The sequence below is a fragment of the Trichomonas vaginalis genome, chromosome VI (assembly GCF_026262505.1).
Source record: "Trichomonas vaginalis G3 chromosome VI, whole genome shotgun sequence".
NCBI lineage: Eukaryota > Parabasalia > Trichomonadida > Trichomonadidae > Trichomonas > Trichomonas vaginalis.
This window is the reverse complement of record NC_067208.1, coordinates 19,032,512-19,053,951: the sequence shown is the minus strand read 5'-3', so window position 1 is coordinate 19,053,951 and position 21,440 is coordinate 19,032,512. Positions and strand designations below refer to the sequence as shown.

General features: G+C 34.1%; 13 protein-coding genes and 6 pseudogenes across 19 annotated transcripts, besides 2 other annotated features; 8 read left to right on the top strand and 11 right to left on the bottom strand.

Annotated features, from left to right (window-relative positions):
- Positions 1–105: 105 nt before the first annotated feature.
- Positions 106–21,440: part of a mobile genetic element that runs on past the window's edge.
- TVAGG3_0891460 (uncharacterized protein) lies at positions 313–639 on the bottom strand (the record flags this gene model as incomplete). The annotated part of the gene is made up of 1 exon (XM_001294952.1): positions 313–639. The coding sequence occupies one exon, from the start codon at positions 637–639 to the stop codon at positions 313–315; it is 327 nt and encodes a 108-aa protein (XP_001294953.1).
- TVAGG3_0891450 (uncharacterized protein) lies at positions 751–987 on the bottom strand (the record flags this gene model as incomplete). The annotated part of the gene is made up of 1 exon (XM_051250865.1): positions 751–987. One exon carries the CDS (start codon positions 985–987, stop codon positions 751–753), a length of 237 nt encoding a protein of 78 aa, XP_051086340.1.
- Positions 1,039–9,120: a mobile genetic element.
- TVAGG3_0891440 (uncharacterized protein) lies at positions 1,525–2,310 on the bottom strand (the record flags this gene model as incomplete). The annotated part of the gene is made up of 1 exon (XM_051250864.1): positions 1,525–2,310. One exon carries the CDS (start codon positions 2,308–2,310, stop codon positions 1,525–1,527), a length of 786 nt encoding a protein of 261 aa, XP_051086339.1.
- On the bottom strand, positions 3,237–3,573 carry TVAGG3_0891430 (annotated as a pseudogene). Its single transcript has one exon. A coding segment is annotated over exon 1 (337 nt).
- On the bottom strand, positions 5,013–5,971 carry TVAGG3_0891420 (annotated as a pseudogene). The gene has a single exon. A coding segment is annotated over exon 1 (959 nt).
- On the bottom strand, positions 5,986–7,046 carry TVAGG3_0891410 (annotated as a pseudogene). The gene has a single exon. A coding segment is annotated over exon 1 (1,061 nt).
- Positions 7,133–8,283, bottom strand: TVAGG3_0891400 (annotated as a pseudogene). Its single transcript has one exon. A coding segment is annotated over exon 1 (1,151 nt).
- TVAGG3_0891380 (uncharacterized protein) lies at positions 10,556–10,786 on the top strand (the record flags this gene model as incomplete). Its single annotated transcript, XM_001301274.1, has 1 exon — positions 10,556–10,786. The coding sequence occupies one exon, from the start codon at positions 10,556–10,558 to the stop codon at positions 10,784–10,786; it is 231 nt and encodes a 76-aa protein (XP_001301275.1).
- TVAGG3_0891370 lies at positions 10,932–11,458 on the bottom strand (annotated as a pseudogene). The gene has a single exon. A coding segment is annotated over exon 1 (527 nt).
- Positions 11,684–11,908, bottom strand: TVAGG3_0891360 (uncharacterized protein; the record flags this gene model as incomplete). The annotated part of the gene is made up of 1 exon (XM_051250863.1): positions 11,684–11,908. A coding segment is annotated over one exon (225 nt), but the record flags the coding sequence as incomplete, so codon positions are not given.
- On the bottom strand, positions 11,909–12,565 carry TVAGG3_0891350 (uncharacterized protein; the record flags this gene model as incomplete). The annotated part of the gene is made up of 1 exon (XM_001301276.1): positions 11,909–12,565. One exon carries the CDS (start codon positions 12,563–12,565, stop codon positions 11,909–11,911), a length of 657 nt encoding a protein of 218 aa, XP_001301277.1.
- On the top strand, positions 12,714–13,469 carry TVAGG3_0891340 (protein of unknown function, DUF4106 family; the record flags this gene model as incomplete). The annotated part of the gene is made up of 1 exon (XM_051250862.1): positions 12,714–13,469. One exon carries the CDS (start codon positions 12,714–12,716, stop codon positions 13,467–13,469), a length of 756 nt encoding a protein of 251 aa, XP_051086337.1.
- On the top strand, positions 13,893–14,507 carry TVAGG3_0891330 (uncharacterized protein; the record flags this gene model as incomplete). Its single annotated transcript, XM_051250861.1, has 1 exon — positions 13,893–14,507. The coding sequence occupies one exon, from the start codon at positions 13,893–13,895 to the stop codon at positions 14,505–14,507; it is 615 nt and encodes a 204-aa protein (XP_051086336.1).
- Positions 14,761–15,525, bottom strand: TVAGG3_0891320 (uncharacterized protein; the record flags this gene model as incomplete). The annotated part of the gene is made up of 1 exon (XM_051250860.1): positions 14,761–15,525. The coding sequence occupies one exon, from the start codon at positions 15,523–15,525 to the stop codon at positions 14,761–14,763; it is 765 nt and encodes a 254-aa protein (XP_051086335.1).
- On the top strand, positions 15,543–16,027 carry TVAGG3_0891310 (organellar and viral DNA polymerase type B; the record flags this gene model as incomplete). Its single annotated transcript, XM_051250859.1, has 1 exon — positions 15,543–16,027. A coding segment is annotated over one exon (485 nt), but the record flags the coding sequence as incomplete, so codon positions are not given.
- Positions 17,666–18,459, top strand: TVAGG3_0891300 (annotated as a pseudogene). Its single transcript has one exon. A coding segment is annotated over exon 1 (794 nt).
- Positions 18,528–18,827, top strand: TVAGG3_0891290 (uncharacterized protein; the record flags this gene model as incomplete). The annotated part of the gene is made up of 1 exon (XM_051250858.1): positions 18,528–18,827. One exon carries the CDS (start codon positions 18,528–18,530, stop codon positions 18,825–18,827), a length of 300 nt encoding a protein of 99 aa, XP_051086333.1.
- Positions 19,062–19,613, top strand: TVAGG3_0891280 (integrase core domain containing protein family; the record flags this gene model as incomplete). The annotated part of the gene is made up of 1 exon (XM_051250857.1): positions 19,062–19,613. The coding sequence occupies one exon, from the start codon at positions 19,062–19,064 to the stop codon at positions 19,611–19,613; it is 552 nt and encodes a 183-aa protein (XP_051086332.1).
- Positions 20,129–20,870, top strand: TVAGG3_0891270 (Prim-pol domain family; the record flags this gene model as incomplete). The annotated part of the gene is made up of 1 exon (XM_051250856.1): positions 20,129–20,870. A coding segment is annotated over one exon (742 nt), but the record flags the coding sequence as incomplete, so codon positions are not given.

The window sequence follows — 21,440 nt, the reverse complement described above, 5'->3', positions numbered from 1 at the left end:
TATATAAGATTTAAATTTAGGGAAAAAATTGGAAAAAAAAATAAGATTGGAAGTCTTTAGGTAAGAAGGAAAGGGCAAGAGATATATAGTGTACCTATATACCTCTAATTAATATACATATATTGTGTACTGAGGCACTGCGCGCCTCCTTACACAATATATGTGAATTTGACACTTTACAAAACCGTTAACGTATATTTTACAACACAAACACAAACACCAACTTAACCTTAAATATTTATAAAGCCGCCAACCACTTCACCTCACTAACGTTTTCACAAACGACTTCACCACTGTAAAAAATAAACGTTCTCACTTAAAAAAGTATTGCAACTCCTCCCATTGCTGTGCTTCACACAATACTTCATATTCTTCAGTATCGCTGCTGTCGCTCCAATCGTCAGAGTCAAAATCACTGTCAAAATAAATGTTAGTAAGTTTTGACAAAGCTAATGAAACACGTTTACCGTTTGTATCGTATGCTTGTATAAACTTTCCATTCTTCATTCCTTCATAAACGCTCAAACTAACTTTACCCTTTCTCCCTCGTATCTGATAGAATGTATTTTCACGAGGAACGAAGAACAAGTTCTTGAACTCATGACCGTTGTAGTTTGTTATCTCAATAGTTTTCGTCATTTATATAAAAATAAACTTAAAAATTAATGATATCACCACCCTCACACGTATGAAAACATAGCACAAAAATAAATTTAGGTGAGTGGTGAAAAACCGGGTGAATTCATTGCTTTATAACTCTCTTCCTTTCTCCAACTCTTCTAACTTCTTCTTAAGTTCAGCAATGTTGTCCTCATGAAGTTTAATCTTCCTTAATATACCTTCTCTATCTAATGGTTGCTTTATCTTTCTAAACTGAACTCTACCATCCTTCATAGTATGAATGTAAAAACCTTCTGGAATAGTTCCTGATTTAATGTATTCTACCAAAAACTTTTGTTTCATTGCTTCAGTGACTTTATTTGTCATTTCAATCAAATAAAAATTTTAATATTAAATAAAAATAACGTTATTTTTTCAGTAAGGAAACGCAGGAGTTTTACGATTTATTTGAGGAGTAGGTTCTGGTTTAAATGTTGGAGTCGGTTTAGGAGTTGACTTTTGAACAGGAGTTTGTACTTCCATAGGTTCAGGAGTCATTGAAGGTGTTGTTTGTGAAGGCGTTGGTTTTGGCGAAGGTGTTGGAGTTTGTTTAACTTCAGCTACTTCAATATTATTTACAACATTTGCTTTATTTCTTTTCAACATCATAACTGCTCCTGCTGTAGCTAGCAAACCTAGTGGGAGACCATATTTTATATAAGGACTTGACCAAATGCTATTTTTGACAGGAGCTGGTGGAACACCTAACCTTGGTGAGACTGCTCTTTGCCATTGTGCAGCTCGTAAGAAATATTCAATAGGTGCTCCATAATCGTTTGGTAAAGTTTGTTTCATAGATGGTGAAGGTTCACGAGAGCTTGATGAAGAACTCATTTATAAGCTTTAAAAATAAACGTTCATCCTTTATTCCTCACTGTCGTCCGTAGCTAAGTTATAGTCATCTAATCTTATTATGGGGATGCCATTAGCACGCACCTGAATGGCAAAGCAACAATCCCTCATAAATCCAATAAGTGGCTTTGGTACATTTTCAGTTGCTAGTTCAATAGGTCCTTTAACAGACAATTTGTATGTTATTGGAGCAGTAGATGTTTGACCTTGCTGGAAGCAAAAGTCCACTTCTGTTGGAAAACCACATAAGAAATGTGTGTTGTCATAGCTATCCCATTTATGTTCCACACTACCATCATCCACCAATGACCTCATAACATCTTCATTAAATCCTATCATATCATTGTTTGTATTGCAGGCGTTCGCAACCATTTCATAAAATACAGGTCCATATGATTTTTCAGGTTCTGCAGGCATATTTCCATAAGCTCCCATGGAAAGCTGAAGATATTTAAACTTAGGGTTCTCAAAATTAACATAATAGTTGTCTTTCTTTCTAAATAGTGCCCAAATACTTTTAACATTAATAGGCGTATAAGCTGCTGTAAATGTTGCACTTGAACTATCTGTATTCTTTGAGAATGAACCGTCCATAGGAATCCAATCCATAACTTTAACAGGAAAACATAAAGCCTCGTTTGTATAATGTTCTACAAGTTCTGTATAAATGTTAGGGTCTAAAGAGAATGACTTTGGATGAATGAAACATTCATTAAAATCCATCTTTGTTCGAAATAGTTGCTGGGTTACAGTTGTAATAGTAACTGTTCCACTAGCTTCTACTGCCTTCGTTATCATAGTGAATGGTTCATTCATGAACAAATTTATTTGTCGGTGGATTTGAATCTGAAGCAAATGCAACTTTAAGAGTTGGATTGAAAGCAATGATATCATTTACAGATATAGATGTGCATTGTAAGGCCGTCGCTACTGAACTTTACTTTAAGCTGAATGTTTCCTGCAAAAGCTGGAATAAATCGAATAGCTTCTAATGGAAGGAATTTCTAACAGGAATTCTTAAACGAGCTTAAAATCAAATGATTTTCCTGCTGTAATTGGACCACTAACAATTTGTCCTGTTCTGCATGTTCCGAATGACTCCATACATCTTCATGTCGAGTCTTTGAGAAAACATCTACTTTCTTTATTTGTTCGGTAGTTTGTGAGTTTGAAGTTATATATGCTTCTTCTCTTGCGTTGTCTTGAGAATATACGATACGACCATTTGCAAGGATTTGATATCCAGCAACTGCATAGAAAGCGTCATCGAAACCAATCCAAAATCCTGGTGGGTTTGTTTTATTGGAACCTGAACCAATTTCTTTATCTACAATAAATTGACCTTCCATTTTATACGTAATGAATGTATTGTAAAGGTCCAACATATTTTCACCAGGAGGTGAGAGATTGAATGTTACCCATGTGTTATCTTTAGCAGTTCCAGGTTGTGATGGAATCTTTGCGTCAGAATATTTTCTATTAGTGTCACCAATTTGAACTGCATTGTCTATGATATCGAAATATGAGCGAATCTGATGAATATGCTCTGCTGGAGTAAATTCGTTTAACTGTTCGTTCTGCATGTATTTACTTCAGATAAAAATATCTATTTACTTCATTATTCTCACTCTTCTTCTTGGCATTCGTGGTGGAAGTTGTTTCTTGACATTTCAATGAACTGTACATTCTCTTTTGTCTCAACTTCTTTCACTGGCGGGTCAGGATTCTTTGACTCGGTTTGTTTTTCAATGAAATTCACGAACTTTGCAATAAGCTCTTGGTTCGTTATTGAAAGTACATCTGGCTTCTTTTCTTCTTGTTCTTTTGGTGGCTCAGTTTGAACAGAAGGTTTTATATGGGCTTCGTGGACTTCCCCTTGCCATACACCTTAATGTTGTCGCTTTCTGCATTCGCTAATGGAACCTTTCTTTTTCTTACGTATATTTTACCATCTTTACTCTGACTTACGTAATAGAAAGGATGTTGTATTCCTCTTGCGTCATTTAATATAATAGACTCTCGCTCTGATTTTGACAAGCTCATTTTACATCGGTTAAAGTTTTAATTTTGTTTTTTATCTGCAGTCAAATGACTCAGACAAGCCCTACGGACAAGACCCAAGGGGTCATAGATGTTGAAGCATTGAAGAAAGAAATTCGTGAGCAAATTTTATCCGAACTGAAGGAACAAAAACAAGAACAAAAGCCAGAGAGACCAAAGAGAAAACTTAGTGAAAAACAACTTGCTGCATTAGCTGCTGGAAGACAAAAGAACCCACTACTGGCGAAGAAAGCTAGAGAAGAAGCTGAAGCAAAAGCTAAAGAAGCTGAAGCAAAGAAAGAGTAAATGGTTTATTTTTATCGGAACTAAATGTATAGACAAATACCTTTATCTGTTGCGTTCAGTAGTGAAAACCCTGACGTCAAAATAAAGGGGAACAGAGTAACGTTTAAGTTTCCAACAGACTGGATTGTGAACATAAATGAAGAGAAGTACATTGGCATAACAAATATGTATATAACACGTGCTTTCAGAAAGGTTGACTTTATACTTCAAGTCGAGATAGAAAATGACGAACAGTCTTTAAGCGCCCAAAACATTCACATATACAAATACTTTAAAGACGATACAACGTTGAAACTGTATGATTAATTTAATGAGATGTTCGAGAAAAAGTTTCAACATTGAAGTACAAACTTTACAGCCTTTACGTGAGTTTCTTGCACAACTGAAAGAAGAAGGTAGTAGCCACAACTTATAGACTTTCATTATGAATTTTGAAAATGAAGATGGAACTCATGACTGTCATTTTGTATATTCACCATTCAATGAAGTCGCTAAAAGAAAAAAATCCATTACGTATAAGATTTCAAATCTCTGAACCAAGTGATGATTTCAAGAATGTTTTCAATTATGATGCAATGCTTCCGAGGAAAAATGAATTTTCAAAGATTGTAACAGGTATTTGGGATAGAAAGCAAGCTATATTATATTCAAACTTAAGTAAGGGAGTTGAAAATGAGTTCATTGGTCATACAAGAACTTCACCACTTCCTAACCCTAAATACTATAAATTAACTGGCTTCAATCGTGAGTTTTGGATAGACATGTTCTCCACTCATGACCATAAGCCCAGTGTTCTTACCTCCAGACCATAAGGACTGTCTCTACATTGAAGCACAACTCTTAAACTCTACCATCGCAGTATTGTAAATCTACGCTTTTTTATTTTTATCACGAATGACCTCATTGCTGACAAAAATAAATGACCTCAGAACTTCAACTTACGAATAAAGCTTGTTTTAGTCGTTATTGAGAAGTTAAACTTTTCAGCAAAGCAAGGACTAGAAGACTTACATAAGTCAAATCCAATCTCTTGACCATCATGAAGTGCTTTGTAAAGTTTCATTAAACTGAACTCAGAGTCTTTGTCATATGTTCCAACAGGTATGTGAATGTTCTTATCTTCATTGTAATAGCATTGTATAGCTTCAGGAAACATTTCATTAGCTGTTAAAGCAAGGACGTCTTGTTTGACACCTTTCAACGTGCATGGAATGCAACTTCATTTAAATCATTCGTGAGTAAGTCTATGTAGGTCTTCTTTCCACAAAATATACTTGTATGCTAAACTTTGTTTTCCAGGTGTTATTTCTGCGAAGTCAGAATGAAATTGACCAAGGTTCTTTCCTATAAGTTCGCGACCGTATCTCTTCTTAAACTCTGCTGCAAGCTTTGGTATGTCTTCATTGAAAATATGCATGCTATCACAGTCCTGGTAAAATATTTGAAGTCCCATATCTTCAGCAGTACAGAATACTTCGTTCATTATTCTCTTCGACATAGACAGAATATTAACACCAAGTGGACAGAAGTTAAAGTGTCTGCAAATGCTTTTCGTTAGCTTGAAAATAGTTTTATCTGAACCATCCAAACCTTCGAACTTCACTATATGGTTGTAGTTTCTGATGGCATATCTTATAGCATCTTTGTCATTTACTATGGTTATTTTTGACTCAATAGGAGATAGAATAGTTTTGCCATAAATACTGTTCAGAATGAGCTTTATATTTTCTTGCAAAGGATTTCCTTCTTTCTTATACTTTAACCTTAACTCAAACAACTTCTTTACTTCATCTCTTATTCTAATATCTCTGTTTCCATCGTAATAGTATCCTTGCAACACTTCACATTTGACACCTTGATATTTTATGAGGTCTTGTAATGTTATATGGTCAACATACATTAAACAGCAAGTGTTTGAACTTCTGGGAACGTTAAGTTCTGGATTTAGTTCAGGGTCACAAACTATTAAAGGAAAGTGTCTATGTATTCCAATCTCTGTTATCTTAATGAGAACAAAGAAGCCAGACATAAACTTTTCACCAATGGGTTCCTTTTGGTCGTCATCGAATAAATGTCTCATGAGATACTCTGTGCTTAACATTTCTTTCTTCATAACCTTTGGAATACCTTCTAAAGTATAAAGTCTTGCTATAGCTGATGGATATAATGAAACAGCGTCGAAATCAGCAATGAGTTTCTTTTCGCTCTTTTGTTTCATGTTATCTGACAGCATACATCTTCCACCTTGAATACAGCGTGAAATAAATTCTCTTGGTTTATTTGAGAGGTCATATAAATTTCCATTCGGGAAGTACACTCTGTTCTCAAACAATTTGTTAGCAATAGAACAAATACTAACGTAGTCATAAACGTTTAAATCAAATTCTTTATATATCATTGCGGAACTTAACAAAACCTTCTCTTAAAATTCTTACATCTTGTTTGCAATAAAATGTGCTATACTTTTCTAAGTCGAAGTGGTTTTCATCTATTCTGCAACCTTTGATGGAATCTATGTTTTTCATGAACGTATCCGCATCCTGGATAAACTTACACGCTTCAGAAATGACACCAGTTCTGTTGTCATTTGCTAATAAAGAGCTTGAATAATATTGATACGGAAATACTTCCTTTTCACCACACTGCAAATGAAACATTTCAGGAAATAGTTTAAGCTTCTTATTTATAACAGTGTATGAATCTTTTATAATAATTGCCCTTCCTTTATATAAGCCAGTTATTTGCATTGTTCGTGAACCTTTAATGATGGGAGTTCCTTTCACTTCTGTCATGTGTCTTAAGATGAAGTTTATATCATAACTGAGGTTATGGAAATATATTAAACTCTTGTCAGGAAGTCGTTCCAAAAATTCTGTTGCACAGTTCTGACCCCAAATGCTTTCACTCACTGAACCATCTTCACCGTCGTAACATATGTTAAAAGCTTTATGAACTCCATCAGTGCTACATTCAAAGTCAGCAAAGAAAACGTGCTCAGGAATGAACTTACACTTATTTTTATTTACTTCTTTTGACTCGGCTTTCTTCTTCAGTTGTACACAATACTTTGGAGCATATGTCAAATCTTTAAATGGTGCAAGGTTCTGTTTATATAAGTCAGTCGTATATGTGAAAAGTTCTCCATAAGAAATAGGTTCGAAATATTTGCACTCCCACAATGTTTTCATAACATCCCATAACGGTGTTGTTCTATCATAACGAACTACATATTTGTTCTCTCTCTTTGTATAAATCTTCATCTGTTTCTCAATGTTCATTCCACCACACTCCTTCAAGATTTCTATATAGTTGCGAATGAAATATGTTGTCATTGGTAATCTTTCATTTAGCATGTAGTGGTCTTCAACAAGAAGTAAGTCAATAGTTCGAACAGTTTTACATTCTTTTGGTATGTATCTCTTTATTTCATTATGTCTTGAGTCATTGAAGTAACCAATGGTAACATTAAATGCTATACCTGTTGCGTCAGAAATTTCTTGTACTTTACTTTGAGGAAAGTCTCTAACACGAATGACTTCTCTCATGTGGTCAATAGTTTCTTCATTTACTCCAGCCTGAATGCAAGCATAAACGAAGCAGTTATCTTCTGTCATAAGTGTTGCAGTTCTTTTGTTCAGTTCATTGAAGATTTGGTAGCGTTCAAGATTTATAGGTAATGTGCAAAGATACTTCCAGAACTGACCGCTTCTCTTCTTATAAAACTTCTTTTCACCATTATCTTTCCAAAAGCTTTCTATAAGTGCTGGGTTTCCTGTTTGCTTAAGAGCTTCCAAAATGGCTTTCTGGTCATTTGTCAGTGTGCTTTCATCTCTATAGGGTCTCTTTTTTGGTTTGCCTTTCTTTACATCTGACATCGTTAAGCCTTCATATTCTGTTTAAATCATACATCTTTATTTCAGTAAGATTCTTTATGTTTGTCAAGAAGAAGTCATAGTGCATTTCAACAATACCTGCAGCATTTGCTTCTATCTCTGATATAAAGTTCTCCTTCAAGAGCTGATGTAGTAATGTTCCAATATTATTGAGGTTTAACGTAGAACATTCATACTTTCCACCAAGTTTATAACATACCATCCATCTTTGTTGGAGTTTATTTTAATCTTCTCTAAGAGTCTCATGAAAACCTTACCGAAATGTTTGTGTAAGTAGTCTCTGTTTGGTTCATCTAAAGCTTCGATGTTAAAGTCAATGAGTCTATTGCCTGTCTTAACATTCCTCTTCCTATTCTCTTCATCTTTCTTTAACCATCTCTCACCTTCTTTTGTTGTCGTCAATGGAACGAAGGACATCGTTAGCTTTGCGAACTTGTTCTATAGCGCTCTTAAACATCTCTCTTCTCTGTTGTTTCAGTGTGTCGTCTCTTCTTCTTGTTTCACCAACGTTTGCATTTGTTATGTCAAACATTTCTCTTCTTACTTCATGAGGTACTGAACGTCTATGATATAAGTCAATAGCAACGTCATTTAACGGAAATGCTCTTGCATGGACTTCGTCCTCGCCGCGTTGCGGCTTTATGAACTCATGAATTCTATCATAACTTATTGCACCATTATAGTCATTGAGGATGTCAGCGAGTGCTTTTTTGTTTGTCGCGTAATGTTTTGCAACATCTATGTTAGCTTCTGTAAGAAGTTGTTTTATTTCCGAGTGTTCTAACTTAGACAACTTCCGATACATCTTTAGTAGGAAATAAAAAAATATTTTTTGAAAAAAGTAGATTAGATTTTTTCAAGTTATTTTTCAAAATAATTTAATATTTTTATTTTAATGAAACACATGCAAGATTGCAAGTTCTTTTCATACAATGCTCTCGCTACTGCCATCAAGAATGAGTTCAATAATGCTTCAAATGTTAATGTTATCTTTAACAAGAAGTTTGTGAAAGAATCTAAGTTTGGTCAGTATGTCAGACCATTAGCTATCGTCATTGACCGCAAACGTTATACTTCACAAGAGTTAGCAGTAGTTTTGAAACAAAAGAGTTTCTTCGTGAATGTCAAAGATACTCATTATACTGTCATAAAGAACTCTAACGTTGACTTCTTCAGTATTGCTTTAAATCTTTCCGAACAGAAAGAATATAAGAAAGGTGAAACATCTGTGAAATATTATCCTTCATCTCTGAAGACAATAACGAACAAAGATGTTATACAGAAATTCTTACCAAAGGTTGAAGAAGCTTCTATTGACATTGACGAAGGAAGTGAAATGGTTGAAGAAATTGACCCTGAAGCTTTATAAGAAAATTTATTTTTGAATAACTGATGGTGTCACCACGTCACTATGTGTCACCAGGTTAATTAACTTCTCTTAAAAATGATGACAACATGACATTTTGACAACACAGCAGGATTAATGCAAAAATGAATGTTATCGTTAATGTTATCGTTTATGTTATCGTTAATGTTATCGTTTATGTTATCGTTAATGTTATCAGTGTCGAACATAATTGACATGGAGCATTTATGTTATCGTTAATGTTATCGTTTATGTTATCGTTAATGTTATCGTTTATGTTATCGTTTATGTTATCGTTTATGTTATCGTTAATGTTATCGTTTATGTTATCGTTTATGTTATCGTTAATGTTATCGTTAATGTTATCGTTAATGTTATCGTTAATGTTATCGTTTATGTTATCGTTTATGTTATCGTTAATGTTATCGTTAATGGAAACAATTAAATGGTAAAAACAAAATAAACTTGACGATCAGACGATTCTCTCTTCGTCAATTATGTTCGACATGGAGCGTTTATGGAAACAATTAAATGGTAAAAACAAAATAAACTTGACGAAAGGTTTTGTTTTTTATCATGGTTTTCTCCACTATGGTCCTAACGTGGCACCCGACGAGATTTTTTTTTATTCTTCCTCTTTGAAGTTGTCGAAATATTCTGTTATTTTTTCCTTCAGTAATGTTAAGTCTTCTTTGAGTAGAAGCAATTCTAACCCAGTCCTTTGTTTTCTTTCCAGAAGGCGTTATAATGTCTGACAAAGAATATTTGTTGTATTTCTTACAGTATCTTACGTTTAAATCACCAATTCTAACCACTTTGGTGTCATTGTCAATCTTTCTAACTGTTTCAAACTCAATGTTTGACATTACTGTCTTTACATACAAAATAAAAAAATAAATAAAAATAAAACTAACTTTATTTTTATCTTTTATGAAAATTCATGAAATACTTTCTGGAGAATGTCTTCTCATCTAGAATATTTTCAATACTTTACATACAAACATTTTTATTTCTAAAAAACTTTTTGATTTTTTCTAGGATATATGAATGAAAATAGTTAGAACAAGATTTTGAAGCTCAAAACATTAAAAATTATTAAAGATTTGTATAATATGATTAAAAATGGGAAATAATATGAGGCAATATAAAGGAATATGAATATTAAATAAATATATCTAAATAGAAAGAATCAGAAAAATCAAATTATTGGCGCCAAAAATGTCACCTTTTTGGTGAGCCATTTCGGTATGAGATAGACTCTTTCCCAGAACGTTTCCGTGAACTATTCAAAACTCAAGTAAAACTGAGAAACATGCATTTTAACAAAGACAGACCCATTGAGGATGAAAGAAACCCTGAATATATTACAATCCCTTATGACGCAAAGTTCATTGCATACATTCCTTATGGTCGCAGAGGAACGAAAACTATTTCAACAATGACGAAAAATTATTTCTGGAGCGATGAAGAAAATTGCCTTATCTACATAAATGCATACTTAAATAAAGCTACATATTGTACAAAAGAAGGTTGGACTGGATTTGAGCTCTACATATACGACGACGATGGAAACAGACGTTGTGTATACCCATACGATAATATGTACCATTGTTTTCATCAAGCATTAAACGAATACATAGTCAGTAAGGGTCTCATTCCTGTTGAGTAGATATGCTTTATTTTTGTTCCCACATTTATTTAAAAATAAACTTAAAAATTAATGATATCACCACCCTCACACGTATGAAAACATAGCACAAAAATAAATTTAGGTGAAGTGGTGAAATCTCACCTCTTTTTTCACCCTGTTGAATTCATTGCTTTATAACTCTCTTCCTTGGTTTCTTTTTAGTTGCTTTCTTCACGTCTGTCTCCAACTTGACTGTCTTTCTTCTTCGTCCATAATGATACCAATTACTTCCACCAGTCAATGGGTCAAATGGTCGTTCATAAGGGTTTCCATACATTCCATAAGGTCCGTATGGATAAACCGCTGGTGGAGAAGAAACATTTTCTTTAGTTCCATCGACTCTATTTAAATGCATTGTTTCACCTTTCATCTGGTCATTAAAGTCTTTTGCGTGTTTTGCAAACTCATCGTCCTTTCCTAAAGCATTTTCTGACTCAGTCGCAACCAAATTGGATGCTTTATTTATGAGCCCTGTTTTATTTAATCTTAACTTCTTTGCAACCCAGCCTCCAATCTTCCCTTTATTTGCATCTAATGTCTTCGAAACCTTCCTCCACTCATTTTATTTACTGCGTCATAAGCTCCAAGTGCTTTTGCTCCAAATGCTAATGCTTTTGTTCCCATTGCGCCTAAAGCTGCCCAAGCTACCATTTACACCATATTAAAATCATCTCTCTTCAATATTATCTCATAAAAGTTCTCGTTACTGGAGAAAGTCAATGAAACATAAGCGTTCTCACGGGCTTCGCCCTCACCACTTTGCGGTCTATCTAACTTATTTCTTATATCATCTATACGCTTCAAAATGTCTGAACAATTGCTAACATCTTCTACAACAGTTATTTCATCATGAATGACCTTCAAGAACAAGCTCATTTAATATGCTATTAAAATCATCTCAATAATGAGTCCATCCTTTCCGTCTTTTGGTAGCACAACATCTTTCATTGAAGAAGGTTCGACAAGTCTTATGTTAAACTTACTGACAAAGTTTGTTATACTATAATGCTTCGGCGGCGAATACATGTAGTTTGAAAGACATAATATAGATTCTTCAGCAAATTCACTTATACTGGATTTTATAACAATGTTTTCACGAGATCAAATACCACCAATTGACAATCTTGTAAGCAATCCTGCTGAACCTTCTACTGTAAACGTCGATGGTAACATTCCACGAAGGTCATCTATTGACATCTTTGAGTCACTGAATTTAAAGATTTTCTTAAAGCAATCGTCATTATCTAACCATGCAATAGCTTTGAAGTTTTCATTCGAATATACATCTGCTTCATTAAATGTAAAACCTGACTTCTTTGCAGAGATGACTTTAAAATCTATTGAGTTTGTTTCAAAATTATATGCTATGGTAACTTCTGAAGGTAATGGATGCCCTTCCGCAGTCAGTTGTTCTCTCACTACCGTTTGAAGCTTTGTATTAAAAACTTTCATGTCATCTCCTGTATCTAAGTTCACATACACAGCAACAGGGAAACTATCTTGCTTCTTTGTTTCATCATTATATCTCAAAACATTAAAGTTCTTCAATAATATTGTTCTTCCTGCTGGAATACTTCGAACCTGTCTGATTTCAATAGCTTTCTCACCTCCTACATACTCTACCCAGTGTCTTGGATATTCATAAGTATACTGACTTTCTTGAATTTTGGTTGGTTTCATCATAACATGTTCATAGTATATCTTTATACTCTTGTCAGTTAGACTCGGTGCTATGTTCTGAATATTTCTGACTTGCATTTTTAATGGAGATAAAATGAAGCATTTAATACATGACGTAGATGAAGACATGAATGAAAGCAGTGAAAAGCTCAACAGTTCTCTCATTCTTCCTTTCAGTAAGGACTATGAGTTCTGTTCAAATGGTGTTTATTTCTATTGTGGAAAGATGGGTTCAGGTAAGACATTTAATTTAATTCGTCATATACTCATAACAGAGCGTTTAGGAAACGACTCTTACTATGACCAAATCATTATATCAGCAACTTCAGACTCTATGTATTCAACAGCGAAAACATTTATGTCAAAAGTTCAAGCCTCTGTCGTTAAAGTTCCAGACAGTGAACTCATTGAATTTCTTCAACGTTACATTCGACGTAAGAGGAAATATTATGCCATCGTTGAATTTATACAGTCAGGAATGCAAAAGACTTCTGAGGAGATGGAAAGAATTATTGGCAAACACCACTTACGTCAATACTCAGGAGTTTACGATATGAAACGACTGACAAACTACATTCTATCAAAACTTTCAAAATACCCCTTCAAAAAATATCCTTCAAACACTCTGCTCGTTTGCGACGACTTCGCCGGAAAAGGTTTAGTTTCAAAGCCTGACTCACCATTAGCTAACATCATAACTAAAGTCAGACATTACCATTTAACTGTAGCAATACTTATGCAAACATGGCGTTTTCTTGCTTTAAACATAAAACGTCTCATAACCGACTTCGTTATCTTTCAAGGTTTCTCACGTTATGATATTGAACTCATTTGGAAACAGTCAGGTATAACATTACCTTTTGAAGAAATTTGGGAAGCATATAAGTCTCTCATCTCTCCTCGTTCATACCTTGAGATTCATATCATGACTAATACCATTAAAGTCAAAAATATTCCATGGGAACGACCAACATTGTTTTAAAGTTTAACCTTCAATTGACTGATGGTAAACAAATTCCATGCATCTCTGTCGCCATTTCTGTTAATATTTTTGCTGTCATTCATATCATCCACTTCCCCATCCGTTAGCTTTTGAGGATATGCGTTAGAATAGCTGTTCTTAAATGAAGGCTTTTCACCTTTGCGAGCATAAACTCTATAACTTTCTGCATACTTTATGTTTGAACCTCCTGAGCCATCATTGACATAAATTTTTATAGGCTTCCACCCTTTGTTCATGTTCCTGCTTCTTCCCTTAGCTCTTTTGTTCAGTAGTTCTACATCTTTATACACAGCTCCTGTCTCAGTGAATTCAACAATATTTTCATTCGTTAGCTTTACATTCAAACCCTTGTCGAGTATATTGTTCATTTCATACATATAAAAGGTTTTTATTCTATATGAAATGAGAAGCAAATCCATCTTAGCTGGTGCCGTTAATGTTCCAATTGAACCAACATCAAATGTTGACTCACGAACGACAAACAATATTGTCATAAAGAACTATAGTTCAGAGTGTTTGAAAGAAAAAGAACCAGAACTGAAATCCGTGAATTTAAACTCAGCATCAAACGCTAACGCTACATCAGATGTTAAGTTAGAGTATCCACCACTGGACCAAATTCTTTCAAGAGAAGCCAACGACAATCCTTACACAAATGTTCAAACAAATCCTTCAGATAACGTAGACCATTACCTTCTTCAGTTATACCAAACAATTTTACTCAAAGACGATAAGAAGCTTTTGGTAAATCTTATAAGCAAGAACCAAATAATTCTAACAAAGGAGGATTTAGAAAATGTTATATCACGAATAACAGGAAAGCAATGTGTCATTGACCATCTCGACCCTGAAATCGAATGCTGTGGTCAAACTCCACTATTCATGAAAATAGGTAACATCCGCATCATTGAAACTCCAGGAACTACAGGAGTTGAGTTTAAGTATAAATATTCGAATGAATATACAAAACTTTCAACAGAATATAAACTTTGCTTGAAATATGTTTTAGTAAATTAAAGCAGTCAGGACCTTCGGTCTTGGCGCTTTGCGCCGTCAGTCAAAAAATTTCAAGTTAGCAATTTGTAATATCTATCCAAAACTTCTTCAACAGTATCGAACTCATCTTCATAATGCAAACCTAATCTTATTGACTTGGTGCAGTTTTCACTAACACAATATTTTTCTGTTCTCTTAACTGACATAACTAACTCATTTGTTTCATCAAACAGCAACAACCAAAGTTCATGACCTAATACATAACATTCATACTTTATATTTTTAGCTCTGAGTTCTCTTGTAAGCTGTTGCATTTAATATTTTCTAAAAAGTCAACTTCAACAGTCATTCGCACTGGTGCCTTCAGTTCTACAGGCTCTCCTTGAAAGTCAACAAGTCTGAATTGCATGTCTTTCAAATTATGAGGACTAATGCGAACCCATTTACCTAAATGAGTTGCTATGACAGGAACGTTTGGAATGAACATTGAATTTACTTCATAACAGAAGGATTTATATTCTACTGAACCTTTACTATTAACTCCTGAAATACCTGTGACATTAGCTATTTTAGACTCAATGTACAAACAATTGCCATAACATACGTATGGAACAGATTTCATCTCAATAACTCCACTAACACTTTTCAAAGGTAGTTGCATATGGTATGCACCCAGAAGCAATTGAACTCTATGACTCATTCGTGTTATCTTAAACTCCTTCGCATAACTGAACTTCAATGTTCCCTCAGAAGAGAGTTCGACATCTATGTTGTCAATAGTTTCTTCATTTATGAGAGTATTTATGACTCCAGCAATTTTAGCTATTCTGTACTCGGCTCTGTTAGGAAATGTTATAAAACTTCTTTTGTCATCTATTTCAATCTCTATGAAATCTGTTTCATCTGTTATGACAAAAGTTGCGATAGTATTGAAGTCAACAACTCTGAAAGCAAGTGCTTCATTCTGAAGTCCTAAGTTTGTTTGTAGCTTTACTGTCCCGTATTCGTTTGGGTCTGTACTTTGCAAATAGAACAACATTTTATTCTCATTAAAATATGACTATTGCTGCATATGCGTATGAAACAAATGAAGCAAGAAGAGCACTTGAACTAGTAAACGAAAACTCAACTTTAACCATTGAAGGCAATGATTTAGTCATTGACGATGGAAAAACTAAAAAAGTCATTGATTTCGATACTTTTAACACTTATGACCCATTCATTACAATAAGTAAAGTTCCTATCATAAATGATGGAACGGTGCAATATATAAATTCTACAGTAGATGCCTCATTAGTGAAAGTATTAAATGTTCTCATTGAATTGTTAAAGAGCTTTCGATTTGACGACAACATTAAATGCCTAAAGAATTTAGTCATGAATGAGAAACAAATTCTCGGCGTTGCTGGTAGCAGTAATGATGTACACCTTATGACATTAGAATATTATAACGAACATAAAGATGAACTGAAAGGAGAGAAGGGTGACACTGGACCTCAAGGACCACAAGGAATACAAGGAATACAAGGAATACAAGGACCTCAAGGCGAAAACGGTTTGGATGGTGAAGATGGAAAGGATGGAAAAACTGCTAAATCATGGATATGGAACCTTATAAATACTGGTTTAACAGCTGCTTCATATGGAGTTCTTCAATACCAAATCGGAAAGATATGGGCAGTACTTGGTGAAGAAGTTTTAGATGACGTTAAAAATGCTTTGAACTTCATTTCAAATGGTTCGGATACTATTAAAAACTTTATCTGGTTGGATGCAAGAAACAAGGAGTCAAATAGATACTGTAAGACGTATAGCAAACAATGCACGTACGGGATTGGATACTTTACGAGAAGCACAAAATACACTAAAGGAAGCAAATTGATATTCTTGGCTCAGTATCAGACATGCATGAAGATTGGCTTAAAGGTATTGACAAATCTTTAAAAAATCACAGTCAAGTCTATTGCTGACTACAAGAAAAGTATAGATTTTTTACATAGTGCTATGGACGTACATGATGGAAGCATAAGAAACTTACTTAATGCTAACAATAACTTACCAGGAACTATTAAAGCATTTATAAAGTCCTTTGTAAAACCTGGTGCTCTAACATTTAGGTCTTTGAGAGCAAGAGCATTGAATCAAGAGATGCAGAAAACTCCAACAGAACCTACAGAAGGAACTGAAACAACAGAAACTCCAGAAGAACCACCAAACCAACAAGCTAATGAAATATTGTTCGAATATTTTCCAAGGTACTCTGTTCTCATTGCATACATTCAAGAAATACTTAAGAAAGCAGACTTGACTTTAGGAGATGATGAAAGTTCTGTAATATCTTTCGTTCCAGTTTCAAATAGCAGAACTTTTGAGACAGATATGCTTAATGTATGACAACATCTCTGATTTCACAAGATATGATGACGACCATGACCCCGAACACGGTGAAGAAGAAGTTTTACAAACATCCATTAAGACAGGAAAGGTTTTAACTCAAAGTTCATTATTGACACCAAAGATGGCGAAGTGGACGTTCTTCAAGAGCTGAAGAAAAATACTTCTTCGGGGGTGGTGGTAGGCATGAACTTGAAATAAATGAGATAGAAGAGAAATTAGCCGAAAAAGCAGATAAAAGCCATGTTCATTATATAAGTTCAGACGAACAGATTATAACGGACTACCATGGATATTTAACACGAACTGAAGAAGAAGTGAAGACAAAAGATGTTAATGAAAGAAGATATAAATACATTCGTGCTAAAGGTTATGACATACACTGTACTGTACAGTATGACACAGGTAAAGCACCAGAAGCATTTGGTTATAACGATGAAATTTATGCTTCATACTTCTCTGTTAACGGTGTATTAGTTGAACCAAGATTTGCTTTGAGAGTTAAGGCAAAAATAACTTTTGAAGATGCTATTAAAAGTAAAGCTGACAAAGATGAACTTGACGCAACGAACAAAGTTTTGAAATCTCATAAACACAATATCTCCGATATAAATGAACTTCAAGCTACATTAAATAGTAAAGCTGACAAGAACCATACACATGAATCCTTCACTACTGTTAGAGCAGACGACATAATATTGAACTATACCCTTGGTTCAAGTGCACCTTTAGAGAATCCAAGTACAAGCGTAAAAGATACACTAAACAATTTAGATAACAGATGTATGAACATTGAAGGTCATGCCAGAAACTTTGAAGCATACGAACTACCAGCAATGTTAGATAAGAAAGCTGACAAAACTTATGTAGATGAAAATTATGCAAAGAAGTCGGAAGTAAATGCTGCGCTTAATGGAAAAGCCGACAAGAACCATACACATGAAGAATTTCAAACAATCAAGATTAAAGAAATTAAAGCATGCATCGAAATAGTAACAAAAAACAGGAAAGAAACGGTGCAACTGTACAAGAACAAAGAATTTATCCTCCTACTTTTCCTAATGGTTTAATAACAAACAATATAAATATTGAAGATGGCAATACAGTTATAAACGTTAAACATGAACTTCAAACAATGAAGGCTCAGATTCTTCAAACCATATATCCTATAGGCTCTATTTATACGTCGATGAATTCAACAAATCCAGCAACAGTTTTAGGTTTTGGTACGTGGAAGCAGATTGTAGATAAATTCTTATACTGTGCTAACTATTCAAAGCAAACAGGAGGTTCGAAGAAAATTAAAGAAGCAAACTTACCTGCGCACACTCATACAGGAACGACAAACTTTTCTGGCGACCATAGCCACTCATTAAGAGACCACCCATTATACAACTCAGACTATGAAGCTGGCAATGACGTTTTATCTCCATCTTATAACAATGCAGCAAAAAAGACTTTTCGACCAACTGAACCAGGAGGAAATCATGTCCATACTTTCACAACAAATCCAACAGGCTCGGGTGCAGATTATATGCCACCATTTGTGACTGTATTCGCATGGTACCGCGTTCAATGAACGCGCTTGAGCCTAGACCCTTTGGGTCAAGGCTTACCGTCTTGAATAAAATCTTTAACTTTACATAAATGAGCTTGAAAGAAGTATTCGAACAACATCCATGGAGGTCATTTAAGAAATTCAATGAAGCTGCAAAGAGTTGGGGATTTACTAACAGAGCTGAAGTGAAAAGGTTCTTTGACAAAAATGTTGTACATCAAACAAAAATAAACCCTTACGACTACTTTTTACCAATTTACTCCAACGCTCCTGACGCATACCAATTTGACACTCTCATTCAAAGCAGAAAAGGAGGACATAAACCATTCCTCATCTTCATTAATGTTAACACTCGCAAAGCATATGCATATCCAATGAAAAATAAATGAACTCATGAAGTTTTAAGAGTTTTGCAGACGTTCGTGGCAGAACATCATCCCACTTCATTAACATCAGACCAAGACGGTGCATACCTCAGTAATGAAATCACAGAATTTCTCATTAAGCATAACATAACTCACTACACTACTGAAGACCATAACCATAACATACTCGGCATCATAAACCGCTTCATAAGAACGCTCAGAGATTTAAACCAAGAGCGAGACTTTACCGAAGAAACAATGAAACATTTTCTCGAAGTATATAATTCCTCAACACACTCTACAACAGGACATACACCAAATTCAATGACACAACAACAAGAAGAAAAGTATATACAAAAGAAACGAAGCCAAACACAAAATATCAGAAATTCAACACAATTTACCCTCATTCCTGGAACAAAAGTTCGTGTAGTTCTTGACGACAAACCGTTGACAAAGAAACGTTTAAGGTTAAGTCGAAATTATTATATCGTAGACTCTACGCAAGGTAATGGATATCTTATAAAAGCTGCCGACGACTCTATTGCGTTTTACCCTCGACATAAATTAGTCGAAAGTAGTAATGGCAAACTCGCTGAAACCATTGACGAAGCAAAGCGAGGAGTGGTTATTGAAATACTTGGCTATAACATAAACGATGACACTTATAAAGTAAGATATGAAGGAGGCGTTGAAGATGTTATACCATCTAAGAACTTGAGAGAGTCGAAGCCAACACATCTGGGACCATTAGAGCGGGAGTACTGGAAAGATAAAAATAAGCCAGAAAGAATAAGAAAATTCTTCTAAACTTTTTCATTGGATGTAAATCAGACATGAATGAGAACAGTCATGATATCATTAATGGTACCATTTATTTTAACATAAAGACGCAAAGCGGCGGGGCATAGCCCATGACCAAAAATAATTTTTAGGGTAGATGGGTATTTATACCCTCATTTCTACACTCATGAATTTTCATGAATTTTATATATTAATGTTTTCGTTAATGTTTTCGTTTATGTTTTCAGTGTCACCACGTCACCATGTCACCAGGTTAATTAACTTCTTTTAAAAATGATGACAACATGACATTTCGACAACAGTCCTGGAAATAAATTTTATCGTTTATGTTTACGTTAATGTTTTCATTAATTTTTTCGTAAATGTTTTCAGTGTCACCACGTCACCATGTGTCACCTGGTTAATTAACTTCTTTAAAAAATGATGACAACATGACATTTAGACAACATTCCCGGAAATTTGATGCAGCCCAAAAATAAAGTTAGTTTTAAAATTATTTTTATTTTTTTATTCCTATATAAATGACAGCAACAAACAATAACAGCAACTATATCGTTTCTGATGAAAAAGTTATTGATTCATTAGCTGAGGAATTAGTTGTGGCAGAAACTAAAACCCTCAACGAAAGAATTGGTGAAAACAAGATTGATTTACATAACTACCTCAAACACGATGGAGGAAGAGGAAGGAAAACTGGTACGGCTTTATTAGTAAATAAAATATCAAATTTAACGATTATAGATGTTGATATCAATAAATCATACAATGATGAACTTAAAGAAACGGTTAGAAAAGATATTTTATCAAAACTTTCGGATAAAGATGTTATCGTTAAAACCGCTTCAGGAGGTCTTCACATTTATTGCAACACTAATTTCTTCTATGCAGTTTCGAACAGAATGATTAAATGCTATTCCTGCAATGATTATGATATTGATATCATGACTTCTATTGATGATTCAAAACGTTCATTAGTGGTTATGGCTGATTCAAGAGTTCGCAAGAATGCAACAGAACCAATCAATACATACTCATTCATTCGTGGAAGTTATGATTCAACATTAACTAGAACAGTGAATGATATATTAAATGATTTGAATATTAAGGTAAGAGTTGAACAGAAGAACGAAGAAATAAAGACTATCATGAATGAAAACAAAGATGTAAACATTGACGATAAACTAGCTCAAAGCATAGTCGATGGTATTAGTGATTTTGAAGTACATAATGACGGTGGAAACATGAATTTAGAAAAAGAAGTTACATTATTCACACTGTTTCAAGCAATTAATTCGTTACATAATCATTTAATTAATGAAGCATACGATAACGTTTATAACTTCTGCAATTTAACTGAAAATGCAAAAAGTAATTTTGAAAAAGCACGTAGTAGATATGCACATTTAATGACTTCTCCATTTGTTTTAGTGAAGATTCTAAAACTATATCCAAAGGAATATTATGATGAATACGTTTTACCTTTATTACGTAAGCCAAAAATAACATTTGATATAAAACTTGATGACTCGTTTTTGATAACAGATATTAGACGCAAGGCTGAAAATCATCAGTATAAAAACAGTTCTGAAGTAATTGAGGATTTATCACGTGTAATCCGTTTTGTAGATTGTGGAAATAAATATTTCATTCAGAAAGATTACAACATACACGATAAAATGAATCAAATATCATTCGTTCTTCAATCAAACATGAAAGAGTCACTCAAAATGATTAAATTATTTAAAGAAGAAGGTAAAACCATAACAGCATGGGACGTACTACTAAATCAATTATCCTCATTAACCGTTAAGGGTGTTTGGTTTAAATCTGATT